The sequence below is a fragment of the Salvelinus namaycush genome, chromosome 23 (genome assembly GCF_016432855.1).
Source record: "Salvelinus namaycush isolate Seneca chromosome 23, SaNama_1.0, whole genome shotgun sequence".
Taxonomy (NCBI): domain Eukaryota; kingdom Metazoa; phylum Chordata; class Actinopteri; order Salmoniformes; family Salmonidae; genus Salvelinus; species Salvelinus namaycush.
The window spans coordinates 40,444,629-40,465,644 of NC_052329.1; the positions used below are offsets into that span (position 1 = coordinate 40,444,629).

Genomic DNA, 21,016 nt, shown 5'->3' on the forward strand with positions numbered 1-21,016 from the left:
GATAGCAAGGCCTGGTGGTTACTTTTGTCAAATCAAAATGCAATTTTATTGGTCACATACACATATTTAGCAGATGTTATTGCGGGTGTGGCAAAATGCTTGTGTTCCTAGCTCCAACAGTGAAGTAGTATCTAACAATTCACAAAAATACACAAATCTAAAAGTATAATAATGGAATTAAGAAATATATAAATATTAGGACGAGCAATGTCGGAGTGGCATTGACTAAAATACAGTAGAATAGACTACAGTAGATACATATGAGATGAGTAAAGCAGTATGTAAACATTATTAAAGTAACTAGTGTTCCATTACTACCTACATATACATATTACCTCAATTACCTCAACTAACCGGTGCCCCCGCACATTGACTCTGCACCCGTACCCCCCTGTATATAGTCTTGCTATTGTTATTTTACTGCTGCTCTTTAATTACTTTAATTACTTTTATTTCTTATTCATTATTCTTCTTCTTAATAACCTGCAACTTTTCAGTGTGCAAAGCTGTCATCATGGCAAAGGGTGGCTATTTGAAGAATCTCAAATATTGTTTAACACTTTTTTGGTTACTACATGATTCCATATGTGTTATTTCATAGTTTTGATGTCTTCACTATTATTCTACAATGTAGAAAATAGTAAAAATAAAGAAAAACCCTTGAATGAGTAGGTGTTCTAAAACTTTTGACCGGTTGTGTGCATATTGGGCAGTAACCTCTGAGGTGCAGAGTTGAGTAGCTGGGTTGTAGCCGGCTAGTGATGGCTATTTAAAAGTCTGATGGCCTTGAGATAGAAGCTGTTGTTTAGTCTCTCGGTCCCAGCTTTGATGCACCTGTACTGACCTCGCCTTCTTGATGATAACGGGGTGAACAGGTCGTGGCTCAGGTGGTTGATGTCCTTTATATCCATGCAACATAGAGTATAAAGATAGTTCCCTCTAAACAAAATGACTAGACAATACTCAAATTCAGCCCAAAGACCCCATCAAACGGATTCAGAGGTGAAAAGGACTTAGACGTGAAGCCAACTAGCAGAGAAAACGTACAGAAGAAAGTTATTTCCATCTCTGTTTGTCCCTCTGGAATTTTCCAAAAGTCACTTATCTAGCAGCAGACCTGCAGAAAACATTGAAGTCAGTATTGATATCCTATCTCTTTGGATTCTTCAGAGCCAAAGACTTTATCATCCAAATGTCATCCGAATCATGTAGGTCATAAAAAGGGTAAGCATACTGTATGTAAGTATCGTCTTACAGATAGACAATTATCACTCTTGGAAATGTGAAACAGGTTGCAATAAATAAAGGTTATAAAACAGGCAATAGTAAATCTACTGTACCTGTTGAATACCACCCACTTATTTTTGTGGAGAGATACTATAGAGAGATGTGGGTTAAGTGGTAGTTTGGAGTTGTACAACAAAACTGTCAAAGAAGTCCTGTTTCAACACATACCCCCTCAAAGCCTGAAGCTAGGGACTACCACGCTCTTAAAATGGTTTTCCTGGGCCATCCGTATTGTGCATACACATTAGAATACAGATATCGAGTAAAGTACACAAGCTTTCAAAGACTCCCGAGCTTGACCTCCCATTGGTTCATTCACCCCTGCACCATTCAGAGAAGAGTCAATGGTATTTCTCATGAACCTTCGATGAGAATGACTTTCTGAAATGAAAATCAGACACTACTGAACATTTTGATCTCTTCTTAATAACCTGCAACTTTTCAAAATACTGGTGGAGTTTATTACTAGGTGACACATTTTGTATAAAAGGATGTTACATGTTTTACAACTGTAATGTAGTTTGCACAGGATGTACTATGCAAAAATAAATAAAATACAAGAATAACATTTTAGATTGTAATTAAAGACGGAATATATTGAACAACAATGGATGTGCTATTACACAAACCTCAAAATATGAATTTATGTAAATTCATTCAGTGCACACACTAGGAGATAATTAGTTGAATTTGTTGTAATAATGTTTAAACCTCATAATAATTATTATGTTAAAATATGCTGTGTACTTGACATGGTTAAATTAAGAGTCAATTTATTCAAACTGTTTTAGAAACAGTTTTGCATTTGAATAGGAGAATTGAACAAGGGGAAGACAGTGTTCCAGTAAACATCTTAGTTGTTATTGATTATACCGTAATAGGCAACATCAACAAGTGTGACTAAAAACAGAGAGCAGAAAATATGGCAAAACATATACCTACATTGACCAATTGTCACTCAGAAATTAGTATAGGTTGTGTATACATAGACCAATTATGATATTTTGCCCAATTATTGGTATTTTGACCAATCAGATCAGATCTTTTGCCAATAATTGGGCAAAAAGATCAGAATTGGGCTGTCTGTGTATACACAGCCGTGGATACCTACAATGACCAACTAGCGTTCAGGTGAGCTATATTCCAATGTGCTTGATACATGAATTCATCCTATGTAGTATGCTAGTGTGGACATTGAAACAGAGCGGTTGTCCTTCTGTAATGTTCATAACAAAACAGTGGAGATCAACCAGGAGGTTCCATGTAGTCTGAGGTTGGTTCAGTGTGTAGAAGACAAGTCTTTTCACCCTCCATCTTCAAAGACGCAGATCAGGACGACCCATGACCTTTTTGAATTTTTGGATCATAAAACGAGAGCCAGAGCCCTAAAATGAAAAAAAGCACTTGAGGATATCAGACGGGATTCTCCAGAGAGGATTCTGATTAAGTGGCACACACACATGCACACACACACACACACACCCTCACGCACACACGCACACACACACACACACACACAGTGCTTTGAGTAGGACAAAGCATTCTTGATTGTGACTTGGCTCCATCAGTATCCATATCCATCACAATGCTCTTCGCTGTGGAAAATCCTGCACACTATGAACTTGCAATACCACACACAGCAAAGGGAGAGAAAAACTGTAAAATCATAGACGGGGAAGACACTATTCGGTCGTCAAAACGTTATCAATGAGGTTGTGAAGAATCCAACGACCCACATTGATGACGTTAAGACAGCGCAACGTTTTCACCACTTTGCTTTTGCCACTGGGCTGCAGGTCTATGTAATAGACCAGCTTCGTTTTTGGTGTTGTGGTGAGTGCCCCCCCCTCCCAAGGGCCAGGACTGATTGGTGCAAATTGGAGGGGAATACTATTGAACTGAATAATTCAACTATTAACCTCATCTTCAATGGAAGAGCCTCATCTTGCTGGTGGTTCCAAATACTCAGAGTCAGTTTTTTTTTGTTTTTTTTTGTGAAAACAAAAAATTGTAATGCAGTAGAGTTGAGCTGTTTCTTTTTTGTTAATCCAGTTCTTTTTTCGAAAGCAAATTCAGAGTGATGAAAATATTGTGCGGTCGTAGTAAAAAGCCTTGTGCTCCTACTATAGCTAGCTCACTAGCTTGCAGCAGTGTTGTTGTTGGCAGACTGGAGAGAGGCAGAAGAGAGAGGGGGCACTCAGGACTAACACTACAGGCCAATCAGAGTCCGTTACTTACACAGTACCACTGTGCTCGCAGCAGAGCTTACTTCTTCTTCCCTCCTAATGACATATTTTCAGTTTTTTTCTTCTGCGCCTCATTGAACAAAAGACACATCTTAATGTTAGAAAGTGGTTGGACGCAGACGTGTAAATCCCACCCCTCCCCCGATACAAATACCCCGGTTGATTGTGAGTAATAAGAAACTCCAATTCTCTCCAATGTTTTTCAACTAGGAAAAGTAGGAATTGGAATTGGAATTTGGTTTACTTTCCGAGTTGACTGGACTTCAAATGGAATTCACCCCGACCCTGAAGGACAGTGTAATGTTAAGTGAGAACAGATGTCCTACCTCTGTCATGGCGTCATCGATCTGCTTCAGCTCCTCGTAGTGGTCTCTGGAGTCTCTCAGAGGCTGCACCATGATCTCCTCAATCTGGGGGAAGAGCTGCAACACACAGGGGAGGATGGCGGGTAGGTATTCAGGACCGTATGGAATTATCCATTGGCATTGTTTTCAAGAGGTCATGAAATATAAGAGACGTGTACAAAACGGAAGCACACGCAAACACTCGCAGGCGGGCACACCCGCTTGTGTGCACAAACACCGACACACGCATACTTGCACACTATGTCAATCTAATATTGGGGCGGCAGGTAGCCTAGTGGTTAGAGCGTTGGGCCAGTAACCGAAAGCTGACGAGGTAAAAATCTGTCGTTCTGCTCCTGAACAAGTTAGTTAACACACTGTTCTTAGGCTGTCATTGTAAATAAGAATTTGTTCTTAACTGACTTGCCTAGTTAAATATATATATATATATATATATTTTAAATATGGTGACATTGCTTTGTAGTTCAAACACACACGCCTACCTTCATGACTGTCTCAAACATTGGGATGAGGACAAACTTGATGAATCCGATCTGGGCAGTGGGCTTGGTCACTTTGTCTCTGTCCATAAACGGAGCCACCGGCAGCCCTTCAGTCTTCTCCCTGTCACTCTGTCCATTCCCGAGACAGGAGGGTTTGCACATGTCACTCCACTCGTTAATGACATCATTCTAAATGAACAGACTCATCCTGATGAAGGCCAAGACGGCACCCGAAACACAATTGATTTTTACCCTTATAAATAAAGCATGCGCCACTTCAAGAGTGACAGCTGAGCCTGTTTTCACCCCATAATTCCAATCAACACATTACTAGACTCATTATTATTAGACTTTATTATTATTCGACTCGATCGAGGTCACCTGCATGAAATACTCCTCCAGCAGACAGTCCACCCAGGGTTCGGCCACCTCGGTAGGCCGGACCTCGTTGGAGATGTCACAGCATTTGATCAGAACCATCTTCAGCTGCACACATACGGACAAGGCATAAAGAGACCTTTTGGCCGTGCGTTATGTCGACACCAACCATAGTTTTTATCATTGGCTAGCGAGTTTGACTTTCCAGGAAAGGTCTACTTGTGGTAAAAGGCTTCGGAGCGCTTAAGATTAACACAGGCACTTTTATCTTAGAACCCTCTGGCTTTATTCTATAGGATGGACAGGACTGACGTCATGAAACCGACATCAGTGTGCCACAAACAGTTTAGCTGTCCCCATATCGGGCTTGAACCAGTGATCCTCCGCTCGCAGACACACGTGAACGACCGCCTTGACAACGTACCAACCGTTGGAGCTATCAAAAAAAGATCTAATTTGACAGCTCCATCAGTGGCATTTCAAGAAAGCTGTGGAGTGAGCTTCCAGTACATTCTTATCTCCATTACAATCACATGATATCACCAGTCCACTATTCAAAGTCTTTCTTGGGTATGCCCTATTTTTCCATCCCTGTCTTTGTTACTGAGCACCCCTCCTGCTTTCTGTTGTTTGCTGAAGTGCTGAGGCTATACCTGAACAAAGTTTTCCCTATTTGGCACCTCTTGATATACAGTATACACAGACAGTTGATGCCGTGTGATGTGCGATACGTACGCATGTGACATGCTCCTCGTTGGTGAAGTCAAAGCTGTCCACTTTATGTTTGAAGGAGTCTAATATTTCTCCATGCCGGGCCATGTCTGTGGCCAAGATCAGGGTAATGATGGCCTGTAAAGGGAGATGGAATCATCACAAATTCTGAAACCCCCTCCTGCCTTAGGCCAACTCAAAACATCTCGTGGTTAGTTGGAGAGACGGAAATGCAAAAAGACAAAGGCAGCAACCCAAATGGGACCCTATTCCCAATATAGTGCACTACTTCTGTCAATAGGGGTGCACATGTAGGTAATAAAGTGCAAATTGGGATGCAGAAGAATCACTGTGCATTAGCCTAGGACACCACCTACCTGTCTGATCTGCTTGTAGGCCTCCAATTCGACGTTGGCGAATATGTTGCACTCGGGCAGCGAGAGGATCTGGAAGGCCACGGCGCAGTGATGGTTCTCCAGGGGAGATATATCGTTGTAACGCACGGCCAGCTCTGTGCGAGCGTTGATCTGGTACCTGACGAGCAAAATACACCTCTGTGACAGTTTGATTTATGCCTATGACCAGGAGTGTTCCTTGACAACATGACCTGACCAGGGAAGCCTATAATCACTAGGGCCCAGAGTTTTACCCTGGTCATGTTACATGGTTAGGAAGGAACTTCTAACTTTACATCATCAAACCTGGAAGTATAGATTGGACCATTTCCACAATGTAATAACATCAATGAAGAAGTTCCAGAACATCTCTTTGTGAATGAACACGTCAGTATTGTGTCTATCGTCAACATCTATTCGGAGACCTAGTGAATGCTGTAGAGCAGGGGGAACTGAGGCGCAGAGTAGGAACCTTTGGGCACTTACGTGTTGTTGTAGCCGGGGTGGTCCAGGTCGTGGCACACTGCAGCTGTCATGAGAATGCCCATGTCCGTCAGAGTCATCTTCTCCTGAGGAACACACACGGCACATGTTAGTCTCCTATAAATCTCTAGTACAAGGTGCCAGGAGATTTTCCTGACATCCTGACCTGACCAGGAAAAAACTCTGGACCCTAGTTATAGACCATGTGTGTCTGGTAAATTGCATGTATTATATTATATTAGTACAGTCGCTTCTTACCGGTAGGTTACACAGGTTAATCATGCCATACATCATCTGACTGACACAGAAGCAGTGGCGGAAGTTGTGGAATGGGTTGCTGCGATAGTTCTCCTGAATGCCCAGCTGTGAGAAAGAAAGCTGTCAATCAAACTGGCCAAATAGTCATCAATACTCTTTGGTTCTCTTCTTTGAAGTTGTTGTTCCATATCAGTTGCATGTCCACTTGCACGTTGAGGTAATTGCTTTTATACAGTTCTACTTTTACCAGCCAGCGTTTGAGAGTGATGGGGTTCATGTTGAATTCCTTCACCAGTCCCAGGTCATGGTACATGTACTCCAAGCAGCTCAGCATCTAAACCACCGATCGAAGACAAAGTCAAAGGAATACTACAGAGCATCATCATAAGGCACAGCAAGTGCTCTATCTTTAACTTGATTGCTGACATGCAAAACATTTTGGGATTGGACTAATTAACAAAATACCAAAATATAGTTTTTGAGTGTAGATATTCCTTTAAGTTCACAGTTTGAGAAAACACTTCAAAATGTTTTACGACCAAAAATGTGATTATATATGCCTGGTTGGAAATATGATAGATATTAGATCTGAAACATCAAGAGAACAAACCTCATTGTGTTCCCAATGCCAGACATCGAATGTTGGCTTCTTCAGTGCTTCAATAGTCTCCTGGGATAAGGTGTACTGTAGAAATGAGCGAGAAATCACAGCATCAGTTCTAGGATTAATGATGTCAAAGTCATGAATATCTTTAGATATGTGTAGCCTACTGTATATTACTAGAATCCCCTAATTCTGTACCTTTGGATAACTTGGGACGTCACGTCGGGGATTAAGCTTTTTCCCGTCGTCTGAGAAGTTGTACTTGCAGGGACAGTTCCCAACTCTGAAGAGATGCGAGCAAATACATCATATTTGTATCATCGATCTACTAGCTGTATGATTTCTCTAAATCACAACAACATTTTAAAACCATCATAAAAGTCTTACTATAGAATATCGTAAGAAATCTGGAGCATGGCTTGATGAGTGTCATTTATGTCAAAGGTCACCGTACCTCCCTCCTCCTCTGGATGTCATCTCATCTCGTAGTTTCTTTAGGTCATTTTTGCACTTCTCAATCTCCACCACCTTCAGTCCCTCCACTGTAACGACAGCACGACTGTTAGTACATAAAACGGGGAATCCAGTAACAGTGAAGCAACACACACAGAAACACAGAAACACACACACACACACGAAGAGAGAAACACACATCGAAAGTTCAGTTAAAAAAAACCTTGCACGTACACTCCACTCTTTTCTCCAACATTGCCAGTCTGTTGGTCACCTCAGTTTTCAGCTCGTTGATTCGGAAAGCCCTGCAAAAAAATATGTGAAAGGGGTTTGTTTGAAAAGCCTCTGGTGTCATGGAAGTGTGTCTTCGGAAAAAGACTCAAGCGTAGCGCTTCTGTCTGCAGCGGAACATAAACGCACCAATTACCTGCTGAACTGCTCTGCCACCTGAGATAACACGTTCTGAAACATGTCCTCTTTATCTGTGGGCGCAAACAAACAAGAAATAAATCACCTTTAGTGATCACAATGCTACCTGTGAACATGAAGAAATGTTTAGTAGCCAGATCTGTTGTTTTTACATTGTTTTAACGTTTTGCTGTGATCGCTTTATGTGAGCTATGTGAGTAAAATTGAATTAAGGACTAAAAGGTAAAAGTCTAAAAAGTGTTTCTGAATTTGAAATATCATGTTGGTACTTCACCTCCTAGCTGACCGGTGGATAAAGAAATGACTTTGTACAAGGAGCTGTAAAACATGTCAGTGAGATTCCAACATCATTGTCTACATCACATTTGAAAATCATTTTTACACATCGTACAAATGCTAGGCATTCTTTGGATTAGCAACGGTCAGGAATTATTTTCTATGACCGAGATCAATAAATATACTGTATCATTGAGATTTGGTGATTAGTGGTAAAGGTGACGTGTTACTTGGGAGAGTTGGTAGGCATAGTAGGGTCTATGGACACCAGGGCCCCTTCAGGATCTACCATCATGATCGCAGTATTCCTATGGACGGGGAGCAACAAGAATAAATAATAAGGGTGTGTTCCAAATAGCACCCTATTCCCAAACGGCACTACTTTTGATCAGGGCACAAAAGTAGTGCACTATACCGGGTTCCAACCTACATTTCTTGTTAGCATTCTCTAAAACACACGCTAATAAGCTTGTCGTTCGGTGTTTACTTGTAGTTGACTTATCATTCATACAGCTCTGTCAGGATAGTGAGTCGATACATTTGTAGTGAACTTGAAACACAGGTTTTGTGTGTAATGCATACTTTAGACGGATGTGTGACTGCGGGGGAGTGGTGGGAGAGACGAGAAGGAGAAATGTCACTGACCTGGGGATGTTGGACGAGGAACAAAGAAGCTCCTTGATGTCACATGGGCTGCAGTGACGACTGAAAACCACCTGGAAAAAAGGCAGACGCGTGGTGAGAGTCGTTCGTGTCGCTCTACGCATCTCAAGCCACCTAAAACAGTCCGCTCTCTGCGAGAACTAAGTCTGTTATGTTAAAAAGAAAATCTGCAGTGTCTAAAGTGGAAAGAGTGGGGGAAGAAAACAATTGTATTTTTTTTTAAATGTTTTTATTTATCCTTTATTTAAACAGGGAAGTTACATTAAGATGCACATCTCTCTTTCACGTGAACCCTGTATGTTGAGAGTTAAGATGCCGAGGACTAAATCACAAAGGCATGCAGTTGAAGACGTGTGAGAACTAAACACTGTGTAGCCTACCCTTGTCAGGGACCAACCCAATCTCGTGGATAATACGACGACTCTAACAGCATACTAGCAACAAATCCTTGCGTCATCAACCCAGCGAGAGAGTTTGTATCGTTCTCTGTAAATCACGGCAATAGAAACAGAAATGCCAAAACGGATTATACATTTCATAAACAATGTCAGTTATGTAGTGGTATACTGACGGCACACATGTTCGTTTCATAGTGTGTCTGTCTGAAATGAATTGTCAAATAAAGTGCATCTAAGCTTGCGATGTTGGCTAGCCTCCAACAACCTGAAGACCTTTTGCACAAGCAGATGTAGTAGACAATCCCTCAAACTCTCGAGGCCTTGAATGGACATGTGTCACTTTCAGGTCTCTACTTGAAAAACTCTATGCCGCCATAACAACAGATGTTTGTGTAATCCCAAATATACTGGGTTTACTAAATGCCTAGCTCTATGTATCCAAAATCCAAGCAGACTTAAAGAAATAGGCAAGTCAGTGTTCAAAGGTAACAAAATCTGGTTGAGTCACTTGTGCTAAGTGGATAAAATATGAAGAGGGCATTGACAATTTTTATCCCTGAATGCATTCTAGGTTTAATGGGCCAAAGAAATTGGAGGACATATCCATTGGAGAAGCAGTTGCTTTTTGAAATGCTGCCAAATGCAACATTGCGATAGCACTGTTTGGTCATTAGATCTGAAGTTTGGACACACCTACTCATTCAAGGGGTTTTCTTTACTTTTACTATTTTCTACATTGTAGAAGAAAAGTGAAGACATCAAAACTATGAAATAACACATATGGAATCATGTAGTAAATAAAAAAGTGTTAAACAAATCCAAATATATTTTATATTTGAGATTCTTCAAAGTAGCCACCCTTTGCCTAGATGACAGCTTTGCACACTCTTGGAATTCTCTCAACCAGCTTCATGGAATGCATTTCAATTAACAAGTGTGCCTTGTTAAAAAAGTTAATTTGTGGAATTTCTTTCCTTAATGCGTTTGAGCCAATCAGTTGTGTTGTGACAAGGTAGGGTGGTGTACAGAAGATAGACCTATTTGGTAAACTTTGAAAGTTTCTTCAAGTGCACTCGCAAAAACCATGAAGTGCTATGATGAAACTGGCTCTCATGAGGACCGCCACAGGAAACGAAGACCCAGAGTTACCTCTGCTGCAAAGGATAAGTTCATTAGACTTTACAGCCTCAGAAATTGCAGCCCAAATAAATGTTTCACAGAATTCAGGTAACACATCTCAATATCAACTGTTCAGAGTTGACTGCGTGAATCAGGCCTTCATGGTTGAAATGCTGCAAAGAAACCAATAAGGACACCTATAAGAAGAGACTTGCTTGGGCCAAGAAACACGAGCAATGGACCTTAGACCGGTGGCAATCTGTCCTTTGGTCTAATGAGTCCAAATTGGAGATGTTTGGTTCCAACCGCCGTGTCTTTGTGAGACTCAGAATAGGTGAACAGATTATCTCTGCATGTGTGGTTCCCAAAGTGAAGCATGGAGGAGGAGGTGTGATGCTGAGGGGGTGCTTTGCTGGTGACACTGTCTGTGATTTATTTAGAATTCAAGGCACACTTAACCAGCATGGCCACCACAGCATTCTGCAGCGGTAAGCCATCCCATCTGGTTTGTGTTTAGTGGGACTAACAATTGTTTTTCAACAGGACAATGACCCAACACACCTCCAGGCTGCGTAAGGGCTATCTTGACCAAGAAGGAGAGTGATGGAGTGCTGCATCAGATGACCTGGCTTCCACAATCACCCGACCTCAACCCAATTGAGATGGTTTGGGATGAGTTGGACCGTAGAGTGAAGGAAAAGCAGCCAACAAGGACACAGAATTGCTGTCATCAAGGCAAAGTGTGGCTTCTTTGAATATATTTTGATTTGTTTAACTCTCTTTTGATTACTACATGATTCCATATGTGTTATTTCATAGTTTTGATGTCTACACTATTATTTAACAATGTAGAAAATAGTACAAATAAAGAAAAACCCTGAAATGAGAAGGTGTGTCCAAACTTTTGACTGGTACTGTATCTGCAGAGAAACTTCAGCGCAATGTGCAATGTGAGCATCGAGCTCACCAATTTTTTTTTGAATGAAATGGAATTCAAATAATTTAACTTCACTAGGGTAGGGGGCAGCATTTGGAATTTTCGATGAAAAGCGTGCCCAAAGTAAACTGCCTGCTACTCAGGCCCAGAAGCTAGGATATGCATATAATTGGTAGATTTGGATAGAAAACACTCTAAAGTTTCCAAAACTGTTAAAATAATGTCTGTGAGTATAACAGAACTGATATGGGAGGCGAAAACCTGAGGAAAATCTATCCAGGAAGTACTATTATTTTGAAAGGCTGTTTTTCCATTGAAAGCCTATCCACCATACAAAGACCTAGGACCCAGTTCACGATCTCTATGGCCTCTTCTACATGTGGCCAGTCTTTAGGCATTGTTTCAGGCTTTTACTCTGAAAAATGAGGGAGATACAGCACTTTCAATGAGTGGACAGTGGAAATGTCCAGACATGAAGCCAGCACGTGATTGGGAGCGCACCTTTCTTGTTTCTCCTTTTCTATTGACGAAGCTTTTGTCTGGTTGAAATATTATTGATTATTTATGACAAAAACAACCTGAGGATTGATTTTAAACATCGTTTGACATGTTTCTACTAACTTTTATTGTACTTTTTTGACTTTTTGTTGAGAGCGCGCTTTGTGCCTTTGGATTACTGAACTAAACGCACCAACAAAACTGAAGTTTTTTGACATAAAGAGGGACATTATCGAACAAAACAAACATTTATTGTGTAACATGGAGTCCTGGGAGTGCCACCAGATGAAGATCATCAAAGGTAAGTGATTAATTTAATCGCTATTTCTGACTTTGTGATTCCTCTCCTTGGCTGGAAAATGTCTGTATGGTGTTTTGTGGCTAGGCGCTGTCCTAACATAATCACATGGTGTGCTTTCGCCGTAATGCCTTTTTGAAATCTGATACAGCGGTTGGATTAACAAGAAGTGTATATTTAATCCTATGTATAACACTTGTATATTTCATCAATGTTTATGATGAGTATTTCTGTAATTTGATTTTGCTCTCTGCAATTTCACCGGATGTTATTTGAGACAATGCATTACTGAACATAACGCGCCAATTTAAACTGAGGTTTTTGGACATAAAGAGGGACATTATCGAACAAAATGAACATTTATTGTGTAACATGGAGTCCTGGGAGTGCCACCAGATGAAGATCATCAAAGGTTAGTGATTCATTTAATCGCTATTTCTGACTTTTGTGAGTCCTCTCCTTGGCTGTGAAATGTCTGTATGGTTTCTTGTGGCTAGGCGCTGTCCTAACATAATCGCATGGTGTGCTTTCGCCGTAAAGCCTTTTTGAAATCGGACACTGTGGTTGGATTAACAAGAAGTTTATCTTTAAAATGGTGTATTATGGGATTTTTGTTGTTTGAATTTGGTGCCCTGCAATTTCACTGGCTGTTGTCGAGGTGGGACGCTAGCGTCCCAATGATACCGGAGAGGTTAACCGACATCGGTCAATTAGTTGTTTAAAAAAATGTGGTTGGAGTCTTTAACCATTTTCCGGGCCTTCCTTTCACTCCAGGTCCTGGATGGCAGGGAGCTCGCTCCCAATGATGTACTGGGCTGTCCGCATCACCCTCTGTAGAGCCATGCGATCGAGGACAGTACATTTGCCATACCAAGCAGTGATGCAACTAGTCAAGATGCTCCCAATGCTACAGCTGTAGGACTTTTTGAGGATTTGAGGGCCCATACCATTTTAGATTCTTAGTGATTTGCACAGAGAGGAACTCTCGACCCGCTCCACTGCAGCCTCATCGATGTGGGTGGTACCCCCCCATCCCCCAGTCCCCCCGTATCCTGTAGTCCACTATCAGCTCCTTGGCCTTACTGACGTGGAGGGAGTGGTTGTTGTTCCGGCCCCACACTGCCAGGTCACAGCCCTCCTTCTTTCTGTAGGCTGTCTCATCATCGTCGGTGATCAGGCCTACCACCGTCGCATCGTCAGCAAACTTGATGATGGTGTTGGAGTTGTGTGTGGCAATGCAGTTGTGGTTGAACAGGGAGTACAGGAGGGGACTAAGCACACACCCCTGTGGGGCCCTCGTGTTGAGGGTCAGCGTGATGTAGGTGATGTTGCCTACCCTCACCACCTGGGGACGGCCCGTCAGGAAGTCCAGGATTCAGTTGCAGAGGGAGGTGTGCACTCCCAGGGTCCTAAGCTTGGTGACGAGCTTGGAGGGGACAATGGTGTTGAATTCTGAGCTGTAGTCAATGAACAGCACTCTCACACTGGTATTCCTCTTACGCATCTAGGTGGATGAGGGCAGTGTGGAGTGCAATTGAGATTGTGTCGTCTATGGTTCTGTTGGGGCGTTATGCAAATTGGAGTCGGTCTAGTGTTGATGTGTGCCATATCCAGCCTCTAAAAGCATTTCATGATTACAGATGTGAATGCTTACAGGGCGGTAGTCATTGTGGCAGGAAGCCTTAGAGTTCTTGGGAACAGTAATGATGGTGGTCATCTTAAAACATGTGGGGATTACAGACTGGGACAAGGAGAGGTTGAAAATGACAGTGAATAAGCCTGCCAGCTGTTATGCGCATGCTCTGACAACGTGCCCTGGAATACCATCGGGCCCCACGGCCTTGCGGGTGTTGACCTGATTAAACTTTGCTCACAACGACCTCAGAGAGCGAGATCGCTCAAACTTCTGAGTCGGTGGTCGACCCTCACACCACAATGTTATATGATGAGAGCAAATATGAGACACAGTAGCCTATATTGTTGCCTATCTGCATTACATGCTTACAGTGCAATGGCCCGGGAGCTGCGATAACAAGAACATACTGGGTAGGCTAGTGATGTTTCTACCCGCACAAATATCACGTTCTGTTTCTTCCCCCTTTGATAATGAATCAGTCCACCACACAGTGGTTTTCCTTACAGTACAGTGAATGCATACGTTTTCTGCATGTGATCCTTGCGGGAATTTAAACTACAACGTTGGAAGCAACGTGCTTTCACTAACTGAGCCACACAGGGCCATCTCCTCAGACTCAGGGGGGAGTAGAAAACAATTGAGGCATGGAACATACTTGCAACAGGTGGCACTGTCTGTGTTCGTTTCAAAGTCCGCCACGAACACCTGTGAACCACACCGTCACACCACCTCTTGGTCTATTTTTAGCACAACTTGAAAACACAGCTACTTCAGAGGCCTCTCACATGACTCATGTTTTGAGGAGTATTTACAACGTATTCACCCCGAATGTAGAAATAAAATAGAGAATATAAGCAACAAGGGGCACAGAATGACTGGTGCACGAGAGTAGGTGTGGGGTAACCGACAAAAACCGTGGAGCCATAAGGAACCCACATTCTGTCAATCTCATTGGCCACCTGTAGAGATTATATGACTTTGGCGAGCTTTTGGTTTGGTCACCTGATTCATACAGTAGTCAAATCATACTGCAGCCTACCTGTAGCCTACCATTACCAGGAAAATGACATCATTTCAGCATCTGTCTGTCTATTGGTTGACTCCCTCATTGCAGCCAGGGACCTCAATGATTGAAGGGATGTAATCAAACAAGATCATTTGGATGCTGTGAGTGAGAGTCCCCACAGAGTGACCCCAGCTCTCCCACTGACTAGCTCAGAGGACATCTCCTCTTACACAGAAGAGAAGAGCATGATTACTCTGTCTGTGGATCTCATTTTGGTCAACTAGGATATTTGCTAATGAAAATGGATGGAACTCATGGATAGGTAATAAGAGATGAATTCTTGGTGTTCACTATTTCATTTTAAGTATGCTGACTAGCTACGGTAGAGAAAATAGCTGATGGCGCAATCTGTTAACTCAGCTGATCCGGATAATATCAGATAGAATTCGATAATTAAAAAATATATAATAATTGGGGAGAAAATATAAACCTCATAAAGAGGTGGACCCACCTTATCCAGGGACAACGATCAAAAAAGGAATGGGGAAAAGAGAGACAATATAAATCTCCTAGAGTAGGACCCACCTTCTGAACCTTACCATCTACGTCCAGATAGATGGTTTTTGGGGCATAGGAAGAGGAGCTGGAACCCATGCTGATTCCTCTATGCTTCTCTCTCGTTCTCGTTCTCTCTCTCTCTCGCTCTCACTAATCCAGCAGGAGGAAGGTTTGGAGCCCCCGTCCTCCTGCAGAGGAGCCTATATGGCCAGGGTCAGAGCCCTGGGAAACACAGAGAGATGCTATGACTGCAACACAGGAGCCACTATTGAAATACTGCAATAAACAACTTCATTGGAACTGAGACTTGAAAATGATGAATCATTACATATGCTGATTTTACGATCTCAATTCATCTGTAATCCAGAAAACAATTGAAGCACCATCACCATTTTTTCACTTATAAAGCAGTTTTGCATTATAATTTTCAACTGCACAGTAAAATCACGGATCAAATATGACCAATCAATTGCTTTCATCTCATAATTTCCATCTACCTCCATCAACACATATGAAATTATTATCACTCTTCTGACTATGATAAAACAAATATGAAAAACAGCATTGTAAGGACAATACACATAAATACAATTAAATCACAAATGTATTCTGAAGCTCTATCTTGGAATCTAATCCGTCATGGTAAAATACTAATTAAACACATCACAATGACTTACTGTGTCAGCGATGGCGTTTTCCCTTGACGCGAGAGAAGCTTCGGAACTTTCCCGGCGCTGCTGATGCTACTAATACACAGAGTGAGATGGGAGAACCTGGGGGTATTTTTTCGAAAATTGGCACTCTGGTCCGTTGCCAGGGGACTGTTACTACGGTGATAAAAAAAGAGGCTGCCCTCCTATCTCCATAATGTCTTTAGTATAGAAGCTGTGAAAGCTGCTGGTCACTACTACACACTCATTTCCATACGTCTTATCAATGAGGTATATGCATGTATGCACGGGACGATTCAAGTGTCTTTATTACTTCATACCTTATTACTTGTGTGCTTTGTCAGTAAGTTAATTGACTGGAGGTCAAAATACAATAGAAGGGGGTATGTAGGATTAGTGGATTAGTGGCTCGGTGGACGTTAGTTAGGCAATTAATACTTGTCAGAACATGGATCAAGTGAAACTGCTGCTTTCTCTCAATATCGAGGGAGCAGAAGATACGGCATTTAACCCTTCGGAAGAACACGTAGAAATACGTTCAAGCTATTTGGATAGCTCTGCTGTGTTGTAGCAACACAATCCACATTCACAAATAAAGTTGTCTTTATTTCATTTGCAGGCAGCATCCACTTCACGTCGATGGATTTTAGAACTAAAAGGTGGTTTTGAGGTCAAGTGGGACCTTATCGTCCACCTGTGGGGTCATCCAACAGCTCTTCATTCACACACACACACACACACACACACACACACACACACACACACACACACACACACACACACACACACACACACACACACACACACACACACACACACACACACACACACGTGCGCAAACACCCACACCTCTCTCTCTCCTCAACCCCTCATTGAAAATCAGACAAGCAGATGGTTTAGTCAGACAAGTTCAGCAGCAGACAACTTGAGATCTAGAGATCACAAGAGATCTACCAGTCTTCCCATATCCCTTTAACTCCTCTTTTCAACATCATATCGACTGCTGTGAATCTATGTAGGCCTACAGTAAGTAGACATTGTGATAAAAGTCAATCACTATTCACTCTGGATTAAGAAGCACATTTATGTCTAAACCAATGGGCTATTCTACCATATCAAAATCAAATACACTTTGCGCTCAAGCCCTCTATTCTCATTCGGTATCAACAACCTTCAAAATTCAACAGAGCCAACTGAGTTCAATCAAGGTTAAGGCTAGCATTAGAACCAACGATCCATAACGCAAACTCACAAAGATGTCTTTCATAAAACAATGTGGGCTACCATTTGGCAATGCTCATGCTGTCACTGTCATTCCTCCCTCTCTCACGATCTATCCCGCCGTTTGAGAGGAGAGTGTGTGCGAATGTGCGTGTGTGTGTACGTGCGTGTGTGTGCATGCTTGAATTCCCATGTGTGTGTGTGGCACGCTCACACTAGGCAAGACTATGCCTATTCCAACCATACAGGTCTGCTATAGTTAATTGCACTGGGGGAGGAATCACAGCTTCCTCTACCTTGATTCTCAGGGACGGATATGCCACTGACCGACTGACTCCTCAACACAACACAAGCCAGATAGAGCCACACGAACATAGCTGGTGCGGCCAACCTATCCCTAAGGTACAAGTACAGGCCTTGAGAACACATTACCTTAGTGGGAGAGACAGAGAGGCAGAAAAAGCACATTGAGAGCTCGGACTAATACGAGAGATGAGAGATGGCTCCGTAGAGCAAAGATCATTTCCCCAAACATTAAACTCAGTCAAACAGATCTACTCTTCTGTATTTGTTTACAATATTATATTGTGCCAGCCCAGCTCAGCCGCCTCAGGAAGTGTTGTGTTTAAATGATCTTTATAAATGAAATAGGAACAGTGGGGCTGAGAACAAAACCAGATATATTTTCAATGCTTATGTAAATTGAGAGAAAGGAGCGTCACACCTTTTTGAGTAATCGGGGAGGCAGAATCAACAGGACAAAGGCAACAATGTGAAATGTGCGGTCCGATTTTCATGATAAGTGACGTACGACCAATCTCTCTCTCTCTTTCTCTCTAGCTCTCTCTCTCACTCTCTCTCTCAATCTCTCTCCTACTCTCTAACTCACACCTATCTCTCTCTCTCTCTCTCTCTCTTTCTCTCTAGCTCTCTCTCTCTCTCTTTCTCTCGCTCTCTCTCAATCTCTCTCCTACTCTCAAACTCACACCTATCTCTCTCTCTCTCTCTCTCTCTCTCTCTCTCTCTCGCTTTCTCTCTAGCTCTCTCTTTCTCTCGCTCTCTCTCTCAATCTCTCTCCTACTCTCAAACTCACACCTATCTCTCTCTCTCTAGTTCTCTCTTGCTCTCTCTCTCTATTGCTTCCCCTCTCTCCCTCTATCTCCTTCCCCAATCCTTCTCTCTCTCTACCCCCACTCTCTCTCTCTCTGTCTGTCACACCCTGATCTTGTTTACCTGTCCTTGTGATTGTCTCCACCCCCTCCAGGTGTCGCTTATTATCCCGGTGTATATATCCCTGTGTTTCCTGTCTCTCTGTGCCAGTTGGTCTTGTTTGCCAAGTCAACCAGTGGTTTTCCTTGCTCCTATTTTTCCCAGTTTCTGTTTTTTTCTAGTACTCCTGGTTTCGACCCTTGCCTGTCCTGACTCCGTATCCCTGCCTGGCCTGACCTCGAGACTGCCTATTGTCTGGTACTGTTTGGACTCTGACCTGGTTTATGAACTCTCGCCTGTCCCCGACCTGCCTTTGCCTACTCCCTTTGTTACAATAAATATCGTACCTCTACCATCTGCCTCCTGTGTCTGCATTCGGGTCTCGCCTTGTGCCCTTACACTCTCCCCTGCTCCCTCAGACCCCAACACAGCTCAGAACTGTTGAAGACTGCTCAGAAGCTCCTTTTATCCCCTTTCTCTATCCTTTCTCGAAATCCTTTATGTTTTGTGTCTGGAGGGTGAAAGACCCTTATTTACCTATTCTTCCTGTTTGTCCTCCCCTGTAGCTATCGGATACATCAAGCACAGATACTGTCCTGTATTTTGCCACGGGGCAGAGAGACATTTTTGCATTTTTAAAGCAAGTTTTCTGCAGTTCTACACATTTTGCCATGAGGTGAAGAGAAAATGTTATAATACCTTTCATGCAATTCTACTTATTTTTCTATGGGGCAGAGAGACATCTCTGTCGCTTTTAAATCAAGTTTTCTGTAGTTTTACACATAAAGAACATTTACCCATTTTATAACAAATTTCATGCAATCCAACACATTTTGCATTGACATTTAGAGAGAATGTTACTATTTTAAAATACATTTCATGCCATTCTTTTTATTTTTCCATGGGGCAGAACAACATTTTTGCAGTTTTAAAGCTAATATTCTGCGATTCAACACATTTTGCCATGAGGTTTAGAGAAAATGTTGCAATGTTATAATACATACTACATTTTGTGCAATTTTACATATTTTGCTATGGGGCAGAGAGACATCCTTGTTGTTTTAAATCACGTTTTCTGTAGTTCTACACATTTTGCCATGGGGGAAAATTGACATTTACCAATTTTATAGCAAATTTTATGCAATTCTTTAAAATGTTCCATGTGGCAGAGAGGCATTTTTGTTTTTTTAGAGCAAATTTCCTGCAATCCAACACATTTGCCATGAGGTTTAGAGAAAATATGTTATTTTATAATACAGTTCATGCAATTCTACTTATTTTGCCATGGGGCAGTTTTAAAGCATGTTTTCTGCAGTTCTACACATTTTGCCATGAGGTGGAGAGAAAATGTTGCAATGTTATATCTTTCATATAAATCTACTTATTTTGCCATGGGGCAGAGAGACATCTTTCCCATTTTAATTCAAATTTTCTGCAGTTCTACACATTTTTCCATGGGGAACAAAGAACATTTACTAATTTTATAACAAATTTCAAGCAATTCTTCAAATTTTTCAATGTGGCAGAGAGACATTTTTGCAGTTTTAAAGCTAATTTCTTGCAATCCAACACATTTACCATGAGGTTTAGAGAACATTTTTCAATTTTATAAAACATTTCATAGAATTTAACTTATTTTGCCATGGGGCAGGGATACATTTTTTGTTGTTTTAAAGCAAGTTATCTGCAGTTCTACACATTTTGCCATGGGGCAGAGAGAACATTTACCAATTTTATAACACATTTCATGCAATTCTACTCATTTTGCCATTGGGAAGATGTTTTTTACTTTGCAGTTTAAAGCAGGTTTTCAGCAGTTCTACACATTTTGCCATGGGGAAGAGGGTATTTTGCAGTTTTATGAGAAATTTCATACAATTCTACTAATTTTGCCATGTGGCAGATATTTTTTACAGTTTTAAAGCTAATTTCCTGCAAATCTACGCATTTTGCCATTATGCCATGTTAATGATACAGTATCTGAGTGAGAGTGAATAACAAAATCAATGGGGGCCCCTGGAGGTCAGGGACACTGGGCACTTGCCCTGTGCACCCAGTCAGTATTTGGCCATTATTACTACAAGTTTAGATAACTGTCTAGACTAATTTACCAATCTAAAATGTGTTAGCTGACATGGCTAGTTGAGTGACTGACAAAATAAGAGAAAAACTGCTGATCCACAAATTTCGAACTTACAACTGGTGTATTCTACTATTCTAACCCTCAGCGATAAGTTGAGACTCAGACTGAGTCCCTAAAAGAATAGCTTACGTCGCTTATGCCTAGAAGCCGGCACTGAGGTTAGTGTCCTCCGCCTGTAGGTCTTCTCGGCTGGGGTCTCAACCTTCATTCGACCACTACGCAAGCTCAATCTACCAGTTAGCATGCTGTGGCCCTTAGTGTTAGAGTGCAGGTCTCCATTTAAAACACAGTA

At 41.8% G+C, this 21,016-nt stretch overlaps 1 protein-coding gene across 1 annotated transcript; it reads right to left on the reverse strand.

Annotated features, from left to right (window-relative positions):
* Positions 1 to 1,750: 1,750 nt before the first annotated feature.
* Positions 1,751 to 15,576, reverse strand: pde9al (phosphodiesterase 9A like). Its single transcript, XM_038962048.1, has 18 exons — positions 15,508 to 15,576; positions 9,013 to 9,083; positions 8,598 to 8,675; positions 8,366 to 8,409; positions 8,090 to 8,144; positions 7,897 to 7,967; positions 7,664 to 7,751; positions 7,408 to 7,492; positions 7,216 to 7,290; positions 6,853 to 6,939; positions 6,606 to 6,710; positions 6,351 to 6,433; positions 5,847 to 6,003; positions 5,494 to 5,607; positions 4,762 to 4,866; positions 4,381 to 4,509; positions 3,860 to 3,955; positions 1,751 to 2,672 (listed from the first exon to the last, which is right to left on the reverse strand). Exons 1-18 carry the CDS (start codon positions 15,574 to 15,576, stop codon positions 2,604 to 2,606), a joined length of 1,581 nt encoding a protein of 526 aa, XP_038817976.1. The 3' UTR covers positions 1,751 to 2,603.
* Between the last annotated feature and the right edge of the window lie 5,440 nt (positions 15,577 to 21,016).